The sequence below is a fragment of the Erpetoichthys calabaricus genome, chromosome 1, assembly GCF_900747795.2.
Source record: "Erpetoichthys calabaricus chromosome 1, fErpCal1.3, whole genome shotgun sequence".
Lineage (NCBI taxonomy): Eukaryota > Metazoa > Chordata > Cladistia > Polypteriformes > Polypteridae > Erpetoichthys > Erpetoichthys calabaricus.
Window position 1 is genome coordinate 234,005,808 of NC_041394.2, and position 23,635 is coordinate 234,029,442.

At 39.0% G+C, this 23,635-nt stretch overlaps 1 protein-coding gene across 4 annotated transcripts in view; it reads left to right on the forward strand.

Moving 5' to 3' along the window:
• The first annotated feature begins 300 nt into the window (after positions 1–300).
• Positions 301–23,635, forward strand: part of LOC114660075 (ankyrin repeat and SOCS box protein 15-like) — a 66,549-nt gene continuing 43,214 nt past the window's right edge. The window contains exons 1-6 of one of the 4 annotated variants that reach the window (XM_051929845.1): positions 301–369; positions 2,073–2,167; positions 6,200–6,305; positions 11,643–11,695; positions 11,790–11,921; positions 16,251–16,409. In XM_051929845.1, the coding sequence (XP_051785805.1) occupies positions 2,161–2,167; positions 6,200–6,305; positions 11,643–11,695; positions 11,790–11,921; positions 16,251–16,409 (457 nt within the window). In that variant the 5' untranslated portion in view covers positions 301–369; positions 2,073–2,160. Of the gene's footprint in view, positions 370–1,172; positions 1,256–2,072; positions 2,168–6,199; positions 6,306–11,642; positions 11,696–11,789; positions 11,922–16,250; positions 16,410–23,635 lie in introns of those variants that run through there. The other 3 variants (XM_028812595.2, XM_051929850.1, XM_028812600.2) reach the window with 3 other exon arrangements.

Genomic DNA, 23,635 nt, shown 5'->3' on the forward strand with positions numbered 1-23,635 from the left:
CACCTTCACAAAGCAATGTTGGGCCAGGGCAAAGAAAATTATCAGTGATACCAGCCATCCAAACAACGGCCTCTTGTGCCTGCTGTGATAAGGAAAAGGGTACTGCTGCCTAAAGTCCAGTTCAGAAAGACTGAGGATCTGATTTTTTTATACAGTCCATCCACATCTTGAATAAGTGCCTAAAACTACATGATGTCCTATTGTTAACTCTCTTACATTAAGTTAAGTAGTTATTATGTATTATTTATCACATATTTAAAATTCTATTAATACATATCAAAATCATTAAGTATTATTGTTCTTTTATAATCTTCTTAAAGACACAGTCATTGGATTTGATCAACCAAGCATGTCACTACATATTATACGGTATGTAAAATTTATATGTGAGAAATAAAATTTGATTTGATCTTTGATCTATCTATTTATAGGTATAGTATGTAACAAAACAGCGTGTGTATATTTTATATATATGTAGTATTTTCAAGTTAGAAACTAGATTAGGCTTAAAGGTTATTAGAGCTGTCTAACCCATGTAAATGTTCTTTGTGCATTATTTGTTTTTATTCAAATTCTTTTTAAACCTCACATTTATTTTCAATCAGTTAATTATTTAGATTATCTTAAATTGCATGACCTCCATTCAGATTTGCTTGAAACATTTGAGAATGATATTTCTTTTTACTGTGATGTATTGTTCTCCTGTCCAAGCTAGTGTCTGGTGCTGGGGCAAACTATGGCTTTCTATTAGCCTAAAAATGGGCTAAGTGAGTTCAGCAAGTAGGATTATTTTCAATACCAGTCTTAATGTCTGTTACATAAAAATATATCTTTACAGTGTTTTTTTTAGTGGTGAACATGTACGTTTTTGTCAGAGGTACTCATATTATATTACACCAGGCAATCCTTTATTAACTGCTGCACTAAAAGCACGACACACTTGACAAATGTATTTTGTGTATCATCATAAATTCTGTATTGCATGATAGAAGAAACATAATTTTAAGTTTCTATGTTTTTAAAAAAAGCTTATCTGAAATAAGAAAAGCAAGTTGAGAACTGTGGCAGAGAATGAACGTGCCTCCCATAAACTTGCTGTGCTCCAGCTACATGAGGTCAAGTCTAAATATAACTGTTCTGAGGTTGCAAAGTAATTTTAGCTTTATCAAAACATGTTGAGCAAGTCACAATTCTCTGGGTACGGTATAACAAAATAAAACATCGATGACAATGTCCTTGGAAGCATATTTGAATGGTGAGAACTGAATCAGATTTAGGATTCTAGTAAATTCTTCAGTATTTCAAAGGTATAAGGTCTTAAAAGATGTCTTGCATGTATATTTAGTTCTGATGTCTCTGTCATTTCCGATTAATATGTTTGCATAATGAGTTATACTCACTTGCTTTGTAGGATTCAAATTTTGGCTTGTAAATACAGTAAGTTTTGTTGTTGCTGTTGTTGTTGAAGGCCGGTTCCATTTATGTGTAGATCAATGACTGGCACTACGTCTTCCACTTCACACAGCTATTGCATTAAAAGTATACATTTGCCATGTGCTTGACATTGTTAACATGTATGAATATGTTATATGTGTTTTTTGCATAAATTAATAAATCCTTGAAAAATATTTAGTTACATAATGTTGTTCAAACTTATTGTTGCAAAATAACTCATAGTTCATTATTTTACTATGTCATTCTTAGCTGCTTCATAAGTGGATTTTATATTTTACCTATATTTTTCTAGTGTCATAGATAGCTAAAGCCTATCATGACTGCAATTGAATACAGCAGAAACCTGGTCTGGACAGGATACAAGCTCAATTTAGAATCACCATTTTCTATTTAGAATTGCCAGTTCTTTTAATGTACACATTTTAGGAATGGAGCCAGTGAAAATGCTTACAGCTGATTCTTACTGCATTCTATTTAAAAATTCCAAAGTAAGAAGCATGTAAGTACTGTAATTGTATTGTTTGCAAAAGTGAGGACTTTTTAATCTTGTGGTCTGCCACAGTTTTTAAATTTTGATGAAAGGGGTTTTGAAGGATTATTCTTTTATTTCTCTATAGGTCATTTGGAAGATCTCATTTCAGGATGTGTTGGATAGTGATCCAAATCCTTATTCAGTTCTGGTGCTGAAAGTATACATTACAAAACATGGAAGGTACAAAACCTCAGTTAAAAAAAATGAACCAGGGAAACTGCTTGAAAGTCCTTGATAGACTATAAAGTGTCAGTTGGTGGCCAGTTTTGAAAACGATGCCATTACTAAATTAGCTGAGCAAGTTTCATCTAATCTGTAGTCTTGGAGTGACACATTGATTGGAGGTTTTCTTTCAAACCAGTCTCTTTACTTCTGATCAACTTCTGTTCAATTTGTCTTTTAAACCTACAGTTTACTCTCTGTCCACTGTGTCAGAAATTACTGAGAGTTTGGACTTAATGTCCCCATGAAATTCAGAACAAACCTTATTTGCAGATCTTTTAGTTAACAGGAAACTCATGTACAAAACCTTTCTTTATTCCATACTGAAATTCTGCTTACGCTCAAAAGGCAAAAATGACATATGCACTCTCTCACTAACACACAAAATCAGATTTATAAAACTGTATGCACATCATATGCCATAGCCATACAAAGTTCCTTTATAAATTTCAAATCACCATAAAAGTATGTAACTGCTTGCCAGTTGTGGAAGAACATTTTTAGGGTAACACAGCATTCATCTTAAAGAAATAGCTTAAAGTGTTGATAAATGTGAGAAACCTTTCCAGGCACAAAAGGAAACCAGATAGAGGTCAAGTGAACAACAGAATTTACTGAAAGATGACTAAGAAATCAGCAGGGGCCTCATGTATAAACGGTGCGTACGCACAGAAATGTTGCGTAAGAACGTTTTCACGTTCAAATCGCGATGTATAAAACCTACACTTGGCGTAAAGCCACGCACTTTTCCACGATACCTCATACCCTGTCGTACGCAAGTTCTCCGTTAGGTTTTGCAGACTGGCGACACCCAGCATGAAGGCAGTGCTACTGTTCCTGTGTGGTTACACTTTCTTAGATCCACATCCACGACGGTGGCTCAAGTGCTCTTTGTAGAACTGTTTGTACTTGCAAGTTACCGTGAGGTAATTGTACTTATGATACAGTTATAATATTGCACAACCTGAGCCACTTTATAAAGCGCATATTTACATATGATGACGATATCATTTTTAAGATGAAATGCAACAAAATATGTTGATTATATTATACACATAAAACTTTAACTACACGGTGCCGCAGTGCTAGCGAGCTTGAACTTCGTTCACGGTTTGTTCCTGCCTCGCGCTGTTTTCATGCTGGCGCGACACTGAAAGGATAGATGGATAGAATAATTAAACATTATGAAGATATTTCGATGTTCCTTAAACGTTTTGAAGAATCTGCGTTCTAAGCTTACAGATGGCTTAACGTCTATTACAGAGCTGATTGTGTGGCGATTGGGTATTTGGAGAAAGAAAAGTAAGGACAGGAATTGGGGGTTAGTACGTTTGAAAAAGACAGAACTTCTGTAATAAAGCATTTCATTGAAGGTCGCGCATGGCGCAGCAAGCATCTTGCTGTAAGACATGAACGATCACTGCGCCACCGTGTTCCCATGTTTAATAACATGCTTTAACTCATATCATGAAAATGATATCACGTATACTTCTCAGTATTTTAATTACTCAGAGCTGTAATATTACGAACATAATGGATTCTGTGTCCTGTCGGAGGAAGAGCACATAGTGAGTCCGGCACATAGAGCACATATAAGATCAAATACAAAACAAAGCATATAACGTGCTATTTTAGTTACGATGGGATTTGAGAAACTAGTAAATTAAATGATTTTTAGATGTAGTTTATGATGTTCTACTTTAATGACAAAATAAACTACATGAATAAAGTGGAAATTTCGAGATTAAAGTTGACATTTCGTGCTTTTTTCACACTGTGTGCCTTTTTTTTCACTGTACACTAATAAACTTTCATATGACACTCAGACGGTGGGCTACGAGTCGCCTTTTCACGCTGACTTTGATATGTGACAACTTTTTTATTTCGGCACTGTGCGACTTTGTGAACTTGAGCTTTCGAGTTTCTCCGACACACTATGTCACTCGATCAACTTCCTTTTGTTGCTTATATAACTGTTTAAACCAACAAATAGTACGTTTTTCTTTGCCTCCATTTGGTATTCACTGAAATTCTTCTGTTTTTCCTCGTACTTTTGCCATTGCCTTTTCACAGAATGCTGGGCTTAAGGGCTATTTATATTGATTTGCATATTCAAAGAGGCGTAATTCTGGGAGGAGTTGGGGCAGGACATCAAGCGCGTTTATTTCCATGCTGAGCGGGATTTATGTAGCGGAAGAATGCGGAAGTTGGCAAACGTACAGATTCCTGCATCTGGATTTTTCTGTGTGTAAGCACATTTCGGCTTTTGTGCTTACGTCATGTTATAGTGCGAATTCTACGCACGGCGTTATGCATGAGGCCCCAGATGTTTTGTAAAACAACCAGAATGGACAGTTGTTATATGCACAGAAATTTTAAGGGTGGTGGCTCAACTAAAAGGTATAAGAAGAACCAGAATATAATATAATAGGCTTTTATCTTATATAAGTCAAACCAACAAACCAACCAGAGTAAAATTTATGCATTGATTGACACTGTATGTGAATTCAACAGTTTATAAAATGAACCTCTATTCTTTGTTTCTTGGACCATTCTGTAACAGACTGATTTGAAGAATGCTCCCTCCAAGGCATTTTGCCAAGGAGGAATTAAAAGATACCTTAAACAGCTTTTCTCCAGCCTGATGACTGATTTGTACTGTTAGGCGATGTTTCTTTCTTTAATAAGATGTTAAATTTCTACCACACAGTAACCATACATGGGTTAGAAACAACTCTTTTGAACATTCACAATTTAATCCCTATATAATTTTTTCCATGTTCCTGAGCAACCTCTTTACTGTAAACTATGAAAGAACAGAGAAAAAAGGGCAGAAAATTAAACTTAAGTGAATGTTAACTTGAGGTATTAGTGGAGAATCACAAAAACATTCTTTTTGTTGGTATCTGCGTGGGAGTCAAAAATAAAAGAAAAGAAAAACAAGAGTGGGAGCAGCTGAGGGAAAAGCAATAGAAATGTGCCATCATGCAGTGCTAATGTGTGTTTGCCAGGAGTGGTCTTGATGAAGTTTTTTTTCCCCTAATCTTCATTTAAATTGCTGTTGCATTTGCATTCACTTCCACAGGATTTAACTTGGTCAAATTTAACTTTATAAGCAAATGAGGGCCTTTCAAATCTAGGTAATTATGCCGAATTAATTTTACCTGAAGTATACAACAACTTGTATAATATTTAGTTTAACATGCAGATCTCCTTATTCATGATCTTTCAATATGACAAGAAGACAGTAATATCTACATACTATTTTAAAAATAACTTTTTGGAGCAAGGAATTATATAATGATTGGCCAATGGGATTACATGAGCAAGTTTTTCAGATTAGAAATTTGGGTGCTAGACTTCTGTCTCTGAAACACAACAGAAGAGTTTCCTTTTCAAATAGATGGATTTTAGTAATGTCAGTTTTTAGCAATAAAGACATGCCACCAAGTCCTTATAAAAGACCAACCCTGTTCATCACAGTGCTGTACAGACACTCAAAAGAAACTTGTCATTTGTGCTGTGACAAGAAAAGAAACTAAAAATATCAGTTCAATAAAGATAAATTATTTTAACCAGCTATGATGTATAAAGCATATATACACGTGCTTCAGTCATTATTTCCTGTTTGGTCACTCCTCAAGTAAACATATTTGTGCCCATCTGACAATGTGCTCACTGTCATACTGTACACCTGTATGTACTTTGATCACCAATCTGGTAAAGACAGCTACATTGGTGCATTGATATTCTGCAAGTGTTCCAGTTTCCTCCTCCATGTGAAAGACTTACAGAATATGTTGATTGATACTGAAATGGAATGACAGTCTGACTCTGGTAGTTTATGTCTTTCACTTGATAGACTTTGGCACTCCACAGCCCTTTAATAGATTAGTCATACTTGGAACATGAATAGATAGAGTGATGAGTTCATTATAACTCAGAAGAAATAACTAACATGTTTTATTCATATGTTTTTGTATTATTAAGCACTGGTCGACATTGATCAAATGAATGAAGATGAGCTCACTGAGTATGCAGTTCAGCTAAGTATACAGGAGTCACTTGAGGAAAGCAAAAAACATCTTAAGGACAGGTAAAATTACAGTATAATATAAAATGCATCTGCAGCATATATTTTTATTTGTGCTATAGCATTTATGCTATATTGCTTGTTTATTTAAAAACAATATTTATCTATGCTAACCCTAACCCTAATTCTAGAGCAGGATTTGCTAAACATCTTGTGCTCATTGTTAAATATCTCTTGTCTTTACGTTTTTTCAGGGTTAATTGAGTTCAGTGTCTTTGTGTATTGTTCAGTAGTCTTCACTAAAAGAAAAAATAAAATAAAAGTTTCCATTTCTCAGTAATTAATTTTGATTTAAATATCAAATCAGTTTAAAATCATATATATTCCCAATGACAACATTAGTGATGTTTTTGCAGTGAAAAAAAGTGAATACAGAATAGATGCATATTGTTGATGAGATGCAAATTATTGTTAAAAACTACCCAGTGCCCATTATGAAGTTTGCAAGAAAATATTGACATGTAAAAGACATAGTCCATTTGTTTCTTTATGTTATTAAATAATTTTCCTGTGGCAAACAAATACAGCCATTCCATTTTACCTGGTCTGGTTATGATTTTGCCATCTACAGTGGAAAATGGTGACAACTAAAGGTACAGCATTTCACCATCCATCCATCCATCCATCCATACTTTTCTGCTTATCCGAGATCGGGTCACGGGGGCAGCAGCTTGAGCAGAGATGCCCAGACTTCCCTCTCCCCAGCCACTTCTTCTAGCTCTTCCGGGAGAATCCCAAGGCGTTCCCAGGCCAGCCAAGACACATAGTCCCTCCAGCATGTCCTGGGTATTCCCCGGGGCCTCATCCCAGTTAGACGTGCCCGGAACACCTCACCAGGGAGGCGTCCTGGAGGCATCCTGATCAGATGTCTGAGCCACCTCATCTGACTCCTCTCGATGCGGAGGAGCAGTGGCTCTACTCTGAACCCCTCCCGGATGACTGAGCTTCTTACCCTATCTTTAAGGGAAAGCCCAGACACCCTACGGAGGAAACTCATTTCAGCCGCTTGTATTCGCGATCTCGTTCTTTCGGTCACTACCCATAGCTCATGACAATGGGTGAGGGTAGGAACGTAGATCGACTGGTAAATTGAGAGCTTTGCCTTGCGGCTCAGCTCCTTTTTCACCAAGACAGACCGATGCAGAGCCCGCATCACTGCGGATGTCGCACCGATCCGCCTGTCGATCTCCTGCTCTATTCTTCCCTCACTCGTGAACAAGATCCCGAGATACTTGAACTCCTCCACTTGGGTCAGGATCTCGCTCCCAACCCTGAGAGGGCATTCCACCCTTTTTTGGCTGAGGACCATGGTCTCGGATTTGGAGGTGCTGATTCCCATCCCAGCTGTTACACACTCAGCTGCGAACCGATCCAGAGAGAGTTGAAGATTACTGCCTGATGAAGCAAACAGGACAACATCATCTGCAAAAAGTAGTGACCCAATCCTGAGTTCACCAAACCGGACCCCCTCAACGCTCTGGCTGTGCCTAGAAATTCTGTCCATTAAAGTTATGAACAGAATCGGTGACAAAGGGCAGCCCTAGCGGGATCCAACTCTCACTACAAATGGGTTTGACTTACAGCCGGCAATGCGGACCAAGCTCTGACACCGATCGTACAGGGACTGAACAGCCCTTATCAGGGGGTCCAGTACCCCATACTCTTGGAGTACCCCCCACAGGATTCCCAGAGGGACACAGTCGAACGCCTTTTCCAAGTCCACAAAACACATGTCGACTGGTTGGGCAAACTCCCATGCACCCTCCAAGACCCTGCTAAGGGTGTAGAGCTGGTCCACTGTTCCACGACCAGGACGAAAACCACACTGTTCCTCCTGAATCCGAGGTTCGACTATCTGACGAACCCTCCTCTCCAGGACCCCCGAATAGACTTATCCAGGGAGCCTGGGATAAGCTGAGGAGCATTTCACGTATGACGTCATAAATTAACTGCTGCAAGATAGCAATTTTCCAGTCTAATTGCATCAGCCAGAAGGGAACCCGGGAACAATCAAGGCAGATTACACATCACAATCTTTATTAATGCTAGAAAGTATCACATGTATGTCACCATTATACTTAAGCATGATCATTATGATTAATACAGTATTGCTTTGTGCTGTGGATTCAGAAAGTAATCAGACCCTTCATTTTCTGAACGCTTTATTGTGTTGTAGATTTAATTTTACATGGGTTAACTTACCATTTTTGTTCATCAGTCTACACTCAATAACCCATAACAACAACATTAAAACATGATTTCAGAAAAGTTTGTAAATTTATTAAAATTCAAAAACTAAAATCTCTATTTTAATATATGAATTTAGACCCTTTAATCTGTAGTACTAGGGTGTTGTACCGTGTTAGCCATTATGAATGTAGAGAAAAGCCAAGCAAAATGACACCTTTTATTGGCTAACTAGAAAGATTACAATATGCAAGCTTTCGAGGCAACTCAGGCCCCTTCTTCAGGCAAGATGTAATACAGAAACTGAAGTTTCCTATGTTTATATACACACTCTAGGACAAGAAACAGCATTGGTAAATCTTTAAATGAGAGATTTTGTATGTAAAAAATTAATAGATTCATTCAGGCTAGGGTTAATTTAGCAAGAGAGAAAAGAACAATGTATTGTTCTTTTCTCTCTTGCTAAATTAACCCTAGCCTGAATGAATCTATTAATTTTTTACATACAAAATCTCTCATTTAAAGATTTACCAATGCTGTTTCTTGTCCTAGAGTGTGTATATAAACATAGGAAACTTCAGTTTCTGTATTACATCTTGCCTGAAGAAGGGGCCTGAGTTGCCTCGAAAGCTTGCATATTGTAATCTTTCTAGTTAGCCAATAAAAGGTGTCATTTTGCTTGGCTTTTCTCTACGACCCTTTAATCTGATACTCCAAATTGCGGTCAGGTGCATCCTGATTGTTTTAATTGTCATTGAGATGCATCTAGAACTTGATGGTAGTCCATCTGTGACAAACTGAATTGCTTAGAAAGACACACACGTCTTTATAAGGTCCCAAAATTCACACTGTGCGTTCAGACAAAAACCAGGATATGAAATCCAATCAACTCTGTACAGACCCCTGCAATCACATTGTGGTGAGGTATAGATCAGGGCAAGGGGATAAAATAATTTCTAAAGCTTCTGGTATTTCCAGGAGCACATTAACCTCAATAATTGTGAAACAGAAGTTTAGAACCACATTGACCCTTCCTTGAGTTGGCCCATCTGGCCAAACTGAGTAACTAGGTAAGAAAGGTCTTAGTCTGGTAGGTGACCAAGAACCCAATAAAGAATTTCAGAAGTCCTCTGCTGATGTGAGAGAATGTGTGGGAAGGATAACCATCTCACCAGCACTCAATCAATCAAGCATTTATGGAAGAGTAACTAGATGAAAGCCACTCTTGAGTAAAAGGGATATGACACCCAATGTGGAGTTTGCCAAATGACATTCAAATTACTCTGAGATCATGAGGAAAAAGATTATGTTGTCTGATGAGAGAAAAACTGAACTCTTTGGACAGAACTCCAAACACTCCAGGCACTGCTCATCACCTGTCTAATACCATTCCTAGAGTGAAGCATGGTGGTAGAGCATCATGCTAAGGGAGTGCTTCTCAGTGGCAGGAACAGGGAGACTGGTCAGAATTGAGGGTAAGATGAATGTAGCCTAATACAGAGAGGTGCTTAAAGAAAATCTGCTCCAGAGTGCATACGACTTCAGACTGGTGCAGCAGTTCACCTTTTAGCACCACAATGACCAGAAGAGTAGCGCCAAGACAGCACCGGAGTGGTTTCTGGAAAAGTCTCTGACTGTCCTGTTGTATAGTGGGTCCACAGCTTAGAAAAAGGTGGCTGATTTTAATAAATAAATAAACGGCTGGCTCAGTCTCCATGGGTGTGCTTGCTCACTCAGCTACTGGTAGTTGGCGGAGTAATTGGGGTGAGATGCATCAGCAAGTGAGGTTGTGGTCTGTCTCGATTGCTTCATTAGCTTCCTGCAGTCCGCGATTGAGATGCTGCATCCATGGAGGCATATAAAAAAGAGCCAGCACAAGAATTGAGAGAATAGTAATTGAGAATGAGGGGAGTAATGAAGGAAAAAAGAAAACAGGTTAAAGAAGAGAGAGAAAGAGAGAGGGACAGAGGAGACGGAGAGAGCTGGTGCAGGTGGATGAGAGAGAGAAGGCAGACAGTCCCTTGAGGGTGCATGCGGCCGACACTCAGGTGCTGATGACCACCTGGAAGCTGGAGTGACAGACGCACTTCTCAGATGGACTGACTCACCACCTAAGGCTGGAGAGAAGGATCGTGGCTGCAGGGGAATGAGAAGCTCAGCGAGGCATCCTGCATGTGGTGCCATGGACTACAGAGATGCAAGCCTGGCAGTGGGATTCAGAGGCTTGGTGTGGTGCCCTGTCGGGAGTTAGAAACAGCTACAGGGACCCGAGCCTAGGAGCAAGGGTGCAGAAGGATGGCTGAAGTAGGCGATTTTTAGGTAAAGGACCGGGGACTGTATGTTTTAACCTCATTATAATGGTTTAATTATTTGATTAATTTTAACCTCCACATGGACCCTGTTCTTTTTATGGATTATTCATTAATTTATGGAAGATTTACACTACATTTTTGGACACTTTGTTTTACTAAAAGCAATTGGCACCTTTATGCACCTACCCCTTGCTTTGTGTGTTGGTTCATCCCTCGGGTATGTTATCAGTGGTAGTGGGCTCAAGAGGCTCCCCGGAAGGACCCGGTAGTGTGGGGCTGACCTGCACCGTGTGACATGCCCTTAAGGGGCCCAGCCAAAGCCCAGACTTAAACCCCACTGAACATCTGTGGTGAGACGTGAAGATAACAACTTACAAAAGCTTTTCATCCAATCTAACAGAGCTTGAAAGTATCTGCCAGGAAGAATGGAATATAGTGGCCAAATGCGGGAGTGCAAAGTTGGTAGAGACTTTAAATGCAAAGTTGTAATTGCTGCCAAAGGGGTTTCTACAAAGTACTGAATTAAATGCATTTTTTTACATTTTGACCCCCTTGCACCATTTTTCAATTTTTCTACTCAAAGTTTAAATGCTTGCATAATTCTCTTGTGACCACTGTTCTTAGATATTCTCCATTTTCCATATGGTCAGATTCCATAAGCTGTACTATAGTTCTGGACTTAAAGTGTGCTTAGAAGGGCGTCACATAAAGTAATGTACTTTTTGTATTTATTTTTTAATGTATGAATACATAATTAGAGTTGCATTAGAGAATCTTCTTTTGACAATATTCCAGTGAAGCCTTCTTTTATTGTTAACTCCATTTTTCTCACCTTTTTTAGTGTGGGAGCAATAAGTGAACAAAATGAAAGGATTTTTTCAGCAGTAAAGCAAGGTATAGTATAGCATTCAGGTTATTACTCCAAAAATTAGTTCTTTCAAATTGATCAAACTACAACATGTAAAATTTGTTGTTTTTAATATTCTAGGCCATGTATTTGAGCTTCAGCAGCTGACTAAGTATAGATATCCATTTGAAGAAGCTGATGAAAGAGGATGGCTACCACTGCATGAGGCTGCTGTGCAGCCAATACAACAAATAATGGAGATAGTACTGGACGGTAATCAGTTCTTGACACTATCATCAATATGTATAGTACATGTACAGTGAGCATAGATATAGCAAGTACCATTTGATAAATATTACGTCTTTGTAGCACATAAACTACATTTAAAAGGGTGCAGAAATGCTTCATTTGGCTAACATTAGTGATGTTTTTGCAGTGAAAAAAAGTGAATACAGAATAGATGCATATTGTTGATGAGATGCAAATTATTGTTACAAACTACCCAGTGCCCATTGTGAAGTTTGCAAGAAAATATTGTAGCAGAGAACTTCTTACTGCCAGGATTGAACTGTCTGTGGACACATCACAGACTGAATGGAATGTGATTAAAAGTGTGGCAGCAGGCATGGTGGGACTAGATGTTTGGGTGGCTGCAGCCCTGTGGCAAGAAAGGAGAACTGTGTTAAATTATGAGGGTTCAAGAAAGAGAGATCATCTCAGGAAACAGATTACAGTATAGCATTTCTATGTCCTATAAAAATGGGAAAGTGAAACCATCAGTCTTCTTAGACTCTTAGAATTCACAGCTGTTGTATATTATAGTTCAATTAATAAGCCATTCGTTAATATGAACCTGTGGCAGTGCTACCAAGAGGACTACCGTTCCTATCTGTTATGGGATTTTTAGTTTGTAAATATATATATAATCATTTATAGATTATTAGAGTGTGTACTTAAATTAAGTTGTAACAATGAATTATTAAAACAAAAGGAAAAGGATTGAAGGTAACTAAGTGGTTAACCAAACATGGTTTTAAGCTTGAGCACTTGAGGTCTGCCTCATCTCAGAGAAGCCACTAGCTTGATTTTCCAAGGTTAGAATGAGGTAAATGAATAATGAACACCCCTTTAGAAAGAGAGGATACACTAACGGAAAAGCCCAAACACCCCACCTGTGAAGCTTTGCCAAGATTAATAAAATAATCTGCAGATTGCCCCTATTTCTGATAAATGGAAGAGTTGAAATGAGTTGGAAAATACTAGTGGCACAAGATGACTGGATGAAATAATAAAGCTATGCATTTTAAGAGTCAGATAACGTGATGTATTAGATGAGGTAATAGTAGTAGCTCACTCCATAGACCAAGATATTTGTGCATCTTTTAGGGCGACTCTCAGGGTGCCTCCTATGCCTTTACTCCTCCTCGTTTGTCTCAGACTTGCACTTCCTGTTTTGATCGCGTTACCAAAGCCAGACTGACCAATCAGATTGATCTAAGGTACTGGACACACACAGACATTAGCATTTTATTACATAGTACATACTATAGTACTAAAGTAAGATTCTAGTGTTCAGCCAACATGACCTCCGAGTTACCACAAGGTATTTCACACACTGGGACTAACCAGAGGGGTAACAGAAAGTAAACAAAGGCAAAATAAAACACGGTTTCCCCCATCTTTCCAGGTCTTCTCCTGTCCAGCTTCAAAGTAACATTGCTAAGTGCCATACCATCATTTCCCCCTCAAAAACTTAGAGTACTGAAAAATATACATATATTTGTAAGCATCACTGGTAAGATGTTTTCCCACTTATAACAGCTTTTTATAGTGTTTTTAAAAGGCTTAGAGTACTGAAAAATATACATATATTTGTAAGCATCACTGGTAAGATGTTTTCCCACTTATAACAGCTTTTTATAGTGTTTTTAAAAGGCTTATACATTATAGATCTAAATATTCTTTGAATCAAATCTGTACCTACTCATTCCTGGCAGTAGGTTTATATATCTTCATGAAAACATTAAGTAATCAGCACTACTCTTTCACTAAGCCAGAAAATTAAATGTAATGGAAAAATTTTCCTTGTGTTGTTGGCTGTGTGGAATCACAGAATATGGTGTTGTACTGTGCTTCAAGGGACAGAAAACCCAACGATTTACAAATGACATAGAAAAATTCCAACAGAGGCCTTGTGTTATTAAACAGGTGCTGTCCCTGGAAACACCAAGAAACTGCACCAGGCCAGGTTTATTTAAAGTTGGCGGGAGTACCAAGAGAAAGTCAGCCATGGTTTAGACCGGGATTTGTCATTTAGGTCTTTAAATAAAAAGCAAAGCTTGGTGCTGCAGTAGACCTGGCACCATATTAGATGACACCATGGATGGTAACACCAACGTTTTTGTAGATCTGCCCTGATCCTGCTTCACATTGTGCTTATATGATCTTCCAAGAAACAATTCAACAGTGGAGGTCAATTTATTATTTGTGAGTTAAGTAAATGGAAGAACTTAAACAGGTTTTATCAGTGATGCCAAATTCAACAAAGCAACCACAACCAAAAGGAAAAAAGATTTGTAGAGTCCTAACAGGGAATTTTTAGAAATAAACCAGGCCTGAAAAGCAAGAGAAATGGCTCAAGAAGATATTTGTTGAGTCTTTTGTTTTGAGAAACAAAGTGCAGTTTTATTTTGGTCTCTTAAAGCGGATTTAATGAGAACTATATACACACCTACATATACATGCACATATGCATAAATATGTTCTATCAACACACAGTGTCTCCAGCAAAACAATAAAAAAAAAGAATTATAATAATAACAGAAACAATTACTTGAACCAGGACACTCTGGAATTGAGCCCCGGCAGAGCAATTGTTCAAAAGTCTTTAGCTACCAGACTACTTGCCAGCCATGGCAGGTTTTTGAAAGTGACTGATGGAACTTTTTGTTTTATCAGTGTATTGTTTTAATGAATGTTTGAAAGCTTTATTTTTTCACCATATGTCATCATATTATTAAAACCATGGTGTTGCCAGGATAAGTATTTAACAGGACCTCTAGTTAGGGCATTTAAAAGCTGCAGTTGGGAGTTATGTGATGAGGATTCCCAAGAAATAAAACTTAAGAAAGAAAATCAGATTTCAGGGGAGCTTAATTTATAAATTACTAAGGGGCTTTGCCCACTGCTTGCTTCACTCGCCAACCCCCAGGCCGGCGCTACGCGCTAGCCACTTTACAGTTCAGCTGCTCGCATAGGGGGATGCGGATGTACAATTTAAACAGATTGTTGTTGTCATGGGAATTGTTACATATGCATAATAGAACTAACTATTTTACATTACAGCGAGTAATTAACCATATTAAAAAATAGTAAAATGTAATAATTTGAAAATAAATTATGTTTCATGTTGTGTTAGAGTTATTTATTGTGTTATACGATTTTGTTGTGTTTGGCTTTGAAATTAACACGCAGATACTTTTTAAACTTACACTTTTATTGTAAAACTTCAATAAAAACAATTTTTTTAATTCAATTTTCGTCAATATTACATTGAATTTTGATTCTGTGTTTGGACTTACATCGTGACAACACAACGTATAACTGCCTGTGAGTGAATTTCGTTTATTTCTCTCTAATAAATAAACTGACTTTTTCGAATGTTTGTCTCTGATTTGTTAATGGTCTTTGCAAAAGCTATTCTAACGGGAAACCGTTAACGTTTTAATAGGAATGGCATATCAAGATCTCCTTAGGTGTCTAATGTTATCCATGGGAGATGTACTACATTACCTTTCTTGGATACATCCTTCTTTCAACAGTAATTCGCTGGTGGAAGACCATTCAGTGTTAACGGTTGTAGATATTCTTTGGGATAGTGTAAGTTGATGTTTTCATCTTCCGCATGATCACCACCAACTGTTTCAACATAGTCTATTGATATGCATTTAACCAATTTGCCGTGTAACTAAGCAACAATTTTCACGTTAATTCATTTGACTTCACGGGCAATCCTAGCACCAAGAAACGATGAACTCATTTCTTCTGTTGATAACCCTTCGGGATGAAATTCTTCAATAAGATTTGGACATAATAAGTCTTCTTTTATTGGGAACTTAAAAGTGAGAAAAACGTAAACATTTTTAAGAGCTAAGAGAGCAGGATCTGTGTCTGTCAAAAGCATTCACATGAATGAGAGGTGAGAGGGCCGTGTGTGTGTGGATGAATAAGGTTGAGAGGAGGGCGTGACTTGAAAAAATCTCATGGCCAAAGTCTTGTCTTTTAGGACTTGAAATTATCTCTTTGAAAAAGTCTTGTCTCAGGATATCCTTTTATAATAGAGAGATAAGGTATAAGAATACATTCTCCATGTATTGGACAGGAAAGAAACACTGTTACCATTTTTTGTATATATCTGCACCGTTTCACTTCTTTATATTTATTGACATTTTTATGTACAATTCCAGTTTTGCTGTGCTGCAATAATCAAACACATTTATAAGTAAAATAGATCAGGAGACATTGCAGACAGTAATATTATAAATTAGGCATTCATCTTTAGAGAGAATGACCCACAATGAAAATATGTTTTACTTTTTTCAGCTACAGGTGAAGATATTTTGGAGCAGATGACTTTCAACGGCGAGACTGCTCTAACTCTAGCAACTGAAGCTGGCCATGTTCAGAATGTGAAGCTCCTGCTAGAAAAGGGAGCTTCACCCTACACTGCTAACAAAAACAATCAGATGCCTCTTCAGCTTGGTAAATAATTATGCTTGATTTTTAGCGTATTGTGCTTAAGCTGGTATGATTTGCTCAAAGTTTCTAATTTGACCTTACCCTAACACTTTTCCAATAATGACTTCTGTCCCAGAACAGTCTTCATTAAGACTGCACATTCTTTTCAGTCTTTGGTCACTGTGTAACCAAGAGTGTTCCCGTTACCTTTCTATGTCTATCTGTATAAGTGTATACAGGTACAATGTATAATAATGGTAACACAACAGGTTTGTAGGAGGTATTCCCCATAAAAGGCACTGAAAACAAAAATTATGAAATATTTAAAAAGAAGAGAGACTTGGGTGAGATGGACTTCTTTGGCTCATTCCATATTCATCCTGTCTTTCTAGATTAGTAACCTCAAGATGGAGAGAGAAAAGTATGCCAGTACTTGGAAAAAGCATAGTCATTGATTTAGGAATGTCTCTACATAAACCTGTAGTGAAAAGTTGTTGTTAAATTATAATGAAGGTCAATCTTTAATTCAAACGTTTAACAACCCAATGCCTGATTAAATGTGCCGTTACTTGATATGTACTACCACAGCACAAACTTTGAAACATTTATTTGGTATTATTGTAATAAGAGAAACTACTTATTTCTTCTGAATATATTTATACATAAGCACATTTTATTTTTTTCACCTTGCTATTAGTAACACTGTAGTGCACATTTCATCGATCTGTAGTGCCGTGTTTGCCATTTCATTTCAGGCTCAGAGTTTTCCTGTGACCGTCTTCTGCTTCCTCTGATCATCTCATCATGGCTGCCACAAACTTCTCTATTATAGCCCACAATGCCCCATAATAGAAGGCCAGTGCTTTGCACCAGTTTTTCTCTAGTTTTAAACATAATGATGAAAATTACTGGTGACCTTCCACCAATTTACTTCAGTAATCATTAGACCCGGCCACCCACATGTCTCTAACTGTACATTTGCCCATCTTGTGCCACTAAACTTGTCTCATGTTGCTCTTCAAATGGCTTCCATAAATAGCTTGATCAGTGTGTCTGCTTTTTACGAAATAATACTTTTATGGTTAATAACATATATGTGCAAAATGGTTATGGTTCACGCTGTGAGGAAAATTGAATTTTCATATAAACTGCAACAGTTTTGAGGCAATTTTGTTAGCCACTATGTCTCACTTATGGTGAGAGTCATTTGTGGAAAAATACACAAATAAAATTTATTCTAAAAACACAAATTAACCATCACAAGAAAGGCACATTTTCTTTCATTCATATACATTTTTTGAAAATCTACCATTCCCTTTCTTGTAGTTCTTTGTCATTTTCCTAATATCATACTGTTCCATGCAAAATTACTCTATAGACTTTTTTTATTTATTAGCACCACTGCCACAGTGCTCTCTGGGAGGTAGGGTTTGAATTCTGGCTGGGCTCTGTCTTTGTGAAGATTGCTTGCTTTTCCATTGTTTATGTGATTTTTATCTGTGATCTGAGTACTCTGATATATTTCCATATACAAAGTACAGTATACCAAATACAAAAGACATATCTGTTTGGTTAACTGGCAACTCTCAAAGGGCCCTGTATTTGAATGAGTGTGTCCTGTGGTAGACTTACCTTTCCATGGCTGATTCCTAACTTGCACCAATGCTATTGGAATAGGCCCCCTGCTCCCTCAAACCTGTAAAAGCAGGTACAGAAAATACATTAATTGATGGAAGGTTATATTTCTTTTCATTGATTCAAACATAACAAACATTCAATGACAACCTAAACTGCTGCTGAGAACTTTTTCAGCTGTAATATGCGGATCGTATAACCTGGCAGCACATAAAATATTTTAATGAGAATAGTCAGTCTAAATTAGTTCATCAATTCCTGCTCATCGAAAACATCTACAAAAATGTTATAACTTGATTTTATGATCTCAAGGTAATAGTTTAAACTATGTCACAATATAAACAATTGAATAAGTCCACAGCCCTTTGTGTGGAGAAATGCCCTCTAATATTTGTGTGAATTTTAACCAGTTTCTGTCTTTGTTCTCATATCTATAAAGAAGCAATAAGTTTGCAGTAAAAGCTGCTTTACTTACTGTAATTCCTTCATTATTTAAAATGTTTGTGTCATGTCATCTCCGCTTATACTTTCCATGGATGAAAAGATTAATCTCCTTCTCATAACTCATGGTCCATTTTCCTTTAGTAATTCTATTAGTTTTTCTCTGCTCTGTCTTAAAGACTGTTATATCCTTCTTGAAATATACAGCAGAAGCCAAACCTGTAACATAAGGATCATCATAAGGACCACCTCTCTGGACTAATACTTCATCCATCATTCTATATATCTAAATCTTCTAATAAACTTTTTCCCTTGTATGCTACTTTGTCAAGGGTAGTGCTAACTCCAAACACCATATTTTGGATTTATAACTAAGTTGCTTCTCAGATGTCAGCATATAAAACATTTAACATTTTCACATTAAAACTTCCTATATATGAAGCTAAAACTGAATTTTGTGCAGATCCATCTCTAAATATCTCTAAATCGAAGGATTTTTTTTACTCAGCCTATTCCTTACTTAAATTTTCATCTAAATCATTAAAAAAACAAATTAAAAGAATTGACCCCACTATGGCTCTTCAAGGACGCTTACTTTCGTGCTGAACTTATACTAAGCACTATCCTTGAACCCTAACCTGTTGCTTACTCAGACTAGACAAGTTCTGTACTCATTTGCCAATCATAGCCTAAAGCTCTGTTGCTCATTCTGTAGTTTATTAGTCATGAGTCTGTACTGCATCCAAAGATTTTGAAGGGCACAGTCTTCATTATAAATACTTCTCTGTTGATGCTTTAGAAACTTTATTATAAAATACAAGTTTTCCCTTTGTAAAACATTGCTGGCTATGTCTCAACACTCCTAACCGCTTTTTTTTTTATTTTGTAGGTTTCTTTAGATATACATGTAATATCGGTTATGCTGTAGCATGTAATTACCAAATGTTGTCAGGTCACATTTTATGGAACAATGTAGGCTACATTTCAGTTTTTGGAAGCTTTTATTGAACTGAAAACAATAACTGGTAGAAGGTTTAATCTTTATTGAACATTTCTGTATTAGGCTTTAGGTTGTGAGTATGCATTGATACAGCACGTTACAGCACGTTGCCGCACCCACCACACAACAAACCACCTAAAATTAGGACCAGAGTGCAGCCGTGCAGCAGGTGACGCCTAAGCACCACACTAGTTTGAATGGAATGGAACACACAGTGGCTGTAGTGGCAACCCTGCCACCAACCCCTGAGTTTATTCCTGCAAGTAGGAGGACCTGCTTACAGGGCTGAATTCAGGTTAACATCATACCCAGGACGGAGCAATTGCAGGTTAAGGGCCTTACTTAAGGGCCCTACGGATTGGAATCACTTCTGGCATTTACTGGATTCAAACCAACAACCTACTGATTGCGGGCACAGATCCGTAGGCTCTGAGTGACCACAAGTAGCCTGCAAATCATTTATATATATATATATAAATATATACTAGGGGGCTTTGCCCCCTGCTTGCTTCGTGAGCCCACCTCCTCCCCCCCCACCATGGGGTGCGCCACGCACCAGCCACTTCGTTTCTCTGTCGCTCGCGTTGTGAAGGGGGTGGCTGAACGTACGCTTTGGAGATGCAGACGGATCACCTGCTTGCTTACTGCTCCTCCTGCCGTGCTGCGTGTTCAAAGCCTGTACCGCAGCTGTCCTTGCTTCGCTTGCTTACCAGAAGCCCACCACCCAAAGGGTGCGCTAAGCTTCTGCCACTTCACGTCGCTGCCACTTGTGTTGTGAAGGGGGAGGGGGGCTGAACGCAGCTTCGGTCTTTCTGCTTCTTGTGCCATGCTGCGTGTTCTGATTGTCGCGCTGTGCGTTGATCATTTAAAAGCCTGTACAGCAGCTGTCCTTTTGTGTCGCTGCTTTGTCTTGAGGGATGTCAAAGTGTCCCTTGCAGGACGTCAATAATTACTTTCGTTATTTTCTGAATTTGCACATAGATTATTATTGTTCTCTTGTGCATCCTTTTTTGCCTTCTTTTCTCTCCAATGCTTTCCTGTCTCTTTTTGACGTGCTGCTCTTTCTTCTTCGCTTAGTCGGTCAATTGCCATCTAGAACGTATAACATTTTTAAGAGCTGGAAGCACATGAAGTGTGTCTGCCAAAAGAATTCTAACAACTGCTAGGTTAGATGTCTGCGAACTTGTTTTAAATTATTTGTAAGTAGGGCATGACGTGCAAAAGTCACCGTTTCACGGGTCTTGCTTCCTAAGGTTGTAATGTCTAGTCTTGCATGACATCAAAGTGTCTCACTGTGATGATCACATTTCGACCCAAGATTTTTTTATATAAAAATATTATATATAAAATCATATATAAGGTTTGGGGCAGCTACCTGTATAATTTTTCCCGGCTGCAAGACTGTTGCAAAATCATAGACATGTTGTCACAATCGAGTCCAAAACAGAACTGATTCATTATACACAAGATGGCAGCTTTAAAGGCCCGTAGAGGAAGTGATGTCATCACTAGGATTCATCAGTAGGATTTCCCTAGAATGGTCTGCAAAAGATCGAGAGGGAGAATTAGTGCACTTCACCACCCCCTGGTCTGGTGTGGTATTGCATGTACTCAAGCCCTTTAGTTGTCTCCTAAACACGTGTGTGTGACAGGGCCCCCCCCACCCCCCTCAGCCCATACCCATCGGGTCGGGCGTCCTGCACCAAGAGGTCGTGAATGCAGGAGAGAGCATTGGCATTGGTGTGGAGAGAACCCTTCCAATGAACGAGTGAGAACTTAAGGTTGCAGTTCAAGGAACCACCTAGTGACTCATGGGTTGGACTCCTTATGCAGGGCCATCCACTGTAAAGGTGCATGGGCTGTGACAAGTGTAAACTCCTGACCCAAAAAGTAGTACCTCAATTGTGTAATCGCCCACTTAATCGCAAGAGCCTCTCTTTTCACCACCGCATACCTGGTCTCCTGATCCAGCAGTTTCCGGCTCAGGAACATGACGGGATGTTAAGCACCATCGACACTTTGGCTCAGCGCTGCTCCTAGGCCTGTGTCCGAAGCGTCCGTCTGGAGAATAAAAGGAAGCAAAAAGTCAGGTGCTTTCAAAAAAGGTGCCGACGTCAGGGCCCTTTTCAAGTCACTGAATGCAACTTCCGTCATATCGTTCCATGCCACAATGTTGGGAGCCCTCTTCTTTGTTAAATCACTCAAGGGCACAGCTCTCTCCAACTACCGGCGGTAGTACCCGGCTAAACCGAGAAATGCTTGGACCTGCCGCTTGGTTCGTGGACAGGGCCATTTCAAAATAGCATCTATTTTAGATCACTGCAGCTTCACAGTACCACGACCCTCCAGGTAACCCAAATACTTCACTTCTTTCAATCCAAAAAAACATTTTTTTGGATTGATTTGAAGACCGGCTTCTCCCAGCGTCTGTAATACCACTCGGCCGTGCTGTAGGTGTTTCTTCCAGGTGCTGGAATAGATGACGACGTCATCCAGGTAGGCAGCACTATACGTGTTATGGGGCTGGAGCACTTTGTCCACCAGATGCTGGAAAGTCGCAGGAGCCCCATGTAACCCAAATGGAAGGACACGATACTGCCAGTGCCTACTAGGGGCGCTAAACACGGTTTTAACCTTTGCGGAGTCCGTTAAAGGAACCTGCCAGTGCCCCTTGGTCATGTCAAGTGTGATCAGATACTCAGCCTGTCCAAGCCTCTCAAGGAGGTTGTTCACTTGAGGCATCGGATAAGCATCAAACTATGAGACCTGATTAAGCCAACGGAAGTCATTGCAAAACCTCCAACTCCTGTTGGGCTTAGAAACCAAGACTATTGGACTGGACCAGGGACTATAACTTTCCTCTATGACTCCTAGGTCCAGCATGCGCTTGATTTCCAGTTCCACTTCAGCCTTCTTTGCCTCGGGAAGATGATAGGGGCACTCTCGGACTATAACCCCGGGTTCAGTCACAATATCGTGGGCAATCAGAAAGATCCTTCCGGGGTTTTCATCTACCACCTCTGGGATGGACAAGATAACTGCTTCGAGCTCTTGCCTCTGTCTGGTATTCAAATTAGAGCCGAAGTTAAGTGTTTTGGTCTGAGCAAAGAATGAGCGGGGCTGGCCAGAGGAGGGATCAGGGTCCCTTTCCTTCCACGGTTTCAGCAGGTTTATGTGATATATCCACTCGCTCGGTCGACGATTCAGCTGTTTCACCAAATAGTCGACAAGCCCTTTCCTCTCCTTAACTTCGTATGGTCCTTGCCAATGGGCAAGTAGTTTAGAGTGGGAGGTGGGAACCAACATCATGACCCGATCCCCTGGTTGGAAGTCGCGAAGAATCATGCCACAGTCATAATAGCGGGCCTGTGCTGCTTGCGCCTCCTCCATGTGACTTTTTAATATGGGTCAAATTTTCACAAATCTATCGTGTAACTGTGCAATATACTCCAAAATATTAGTCGAGGGAAGAGCCTGTCCTTCCCAACCTTCTTTTAAAATGTCCAGTATGCCCAGGGGTTGTCGTCCATATAATAATTCAAAGAGTAAGAACCCCGTCGAGGCTTGTGGGACTTCGCTGTAGGCAGAGAGTACAAGGGGGTGATCCCAATTCCTTCCATCCCCGCTGACCACCTTGCGAAGTATCTGTTTGAGAGTCTGATTAAACCTCTCCAGTAGACCGTCGGATTGAGGATGATACACCGCAGTCTTTAAGTGCTTTATTTTAAGTAACTTAGCCGTTTCCCTGAACGTTTTCGAGGTAAACGGCATCCCTTGGCCCATAAGGACTTCTTTAGGAATGCCAACTCGTGCAAATACCCTACTACTAATTCCCCGTGCGATGGCTTTAGAATTGTGATCTTTGGTTAAACAGTGTATTATTAAATAAGTTCATAAAGTAATTTCTACAAATATTAAAGGTAATCATGTGCATTGTTTAAAAGATTGTGATTGTCATTAATATGTTCATTTATTAATCAGGAAAAGTAATCAAAGTGTGCCTTGTGGAGAGCTCTGTTATAAATTGTAATGCTTTTAGTGTATGATGGTTAATTCATCCATCCATCCATCCATCCATTTTCCAACCCGCTGAATCCGAACACAGGGTCACGGGGGTCTGCTGGAGCCAATCCCAGCCAACACAGGGCACAAGGCAGGGAACCAATCCCGGGCA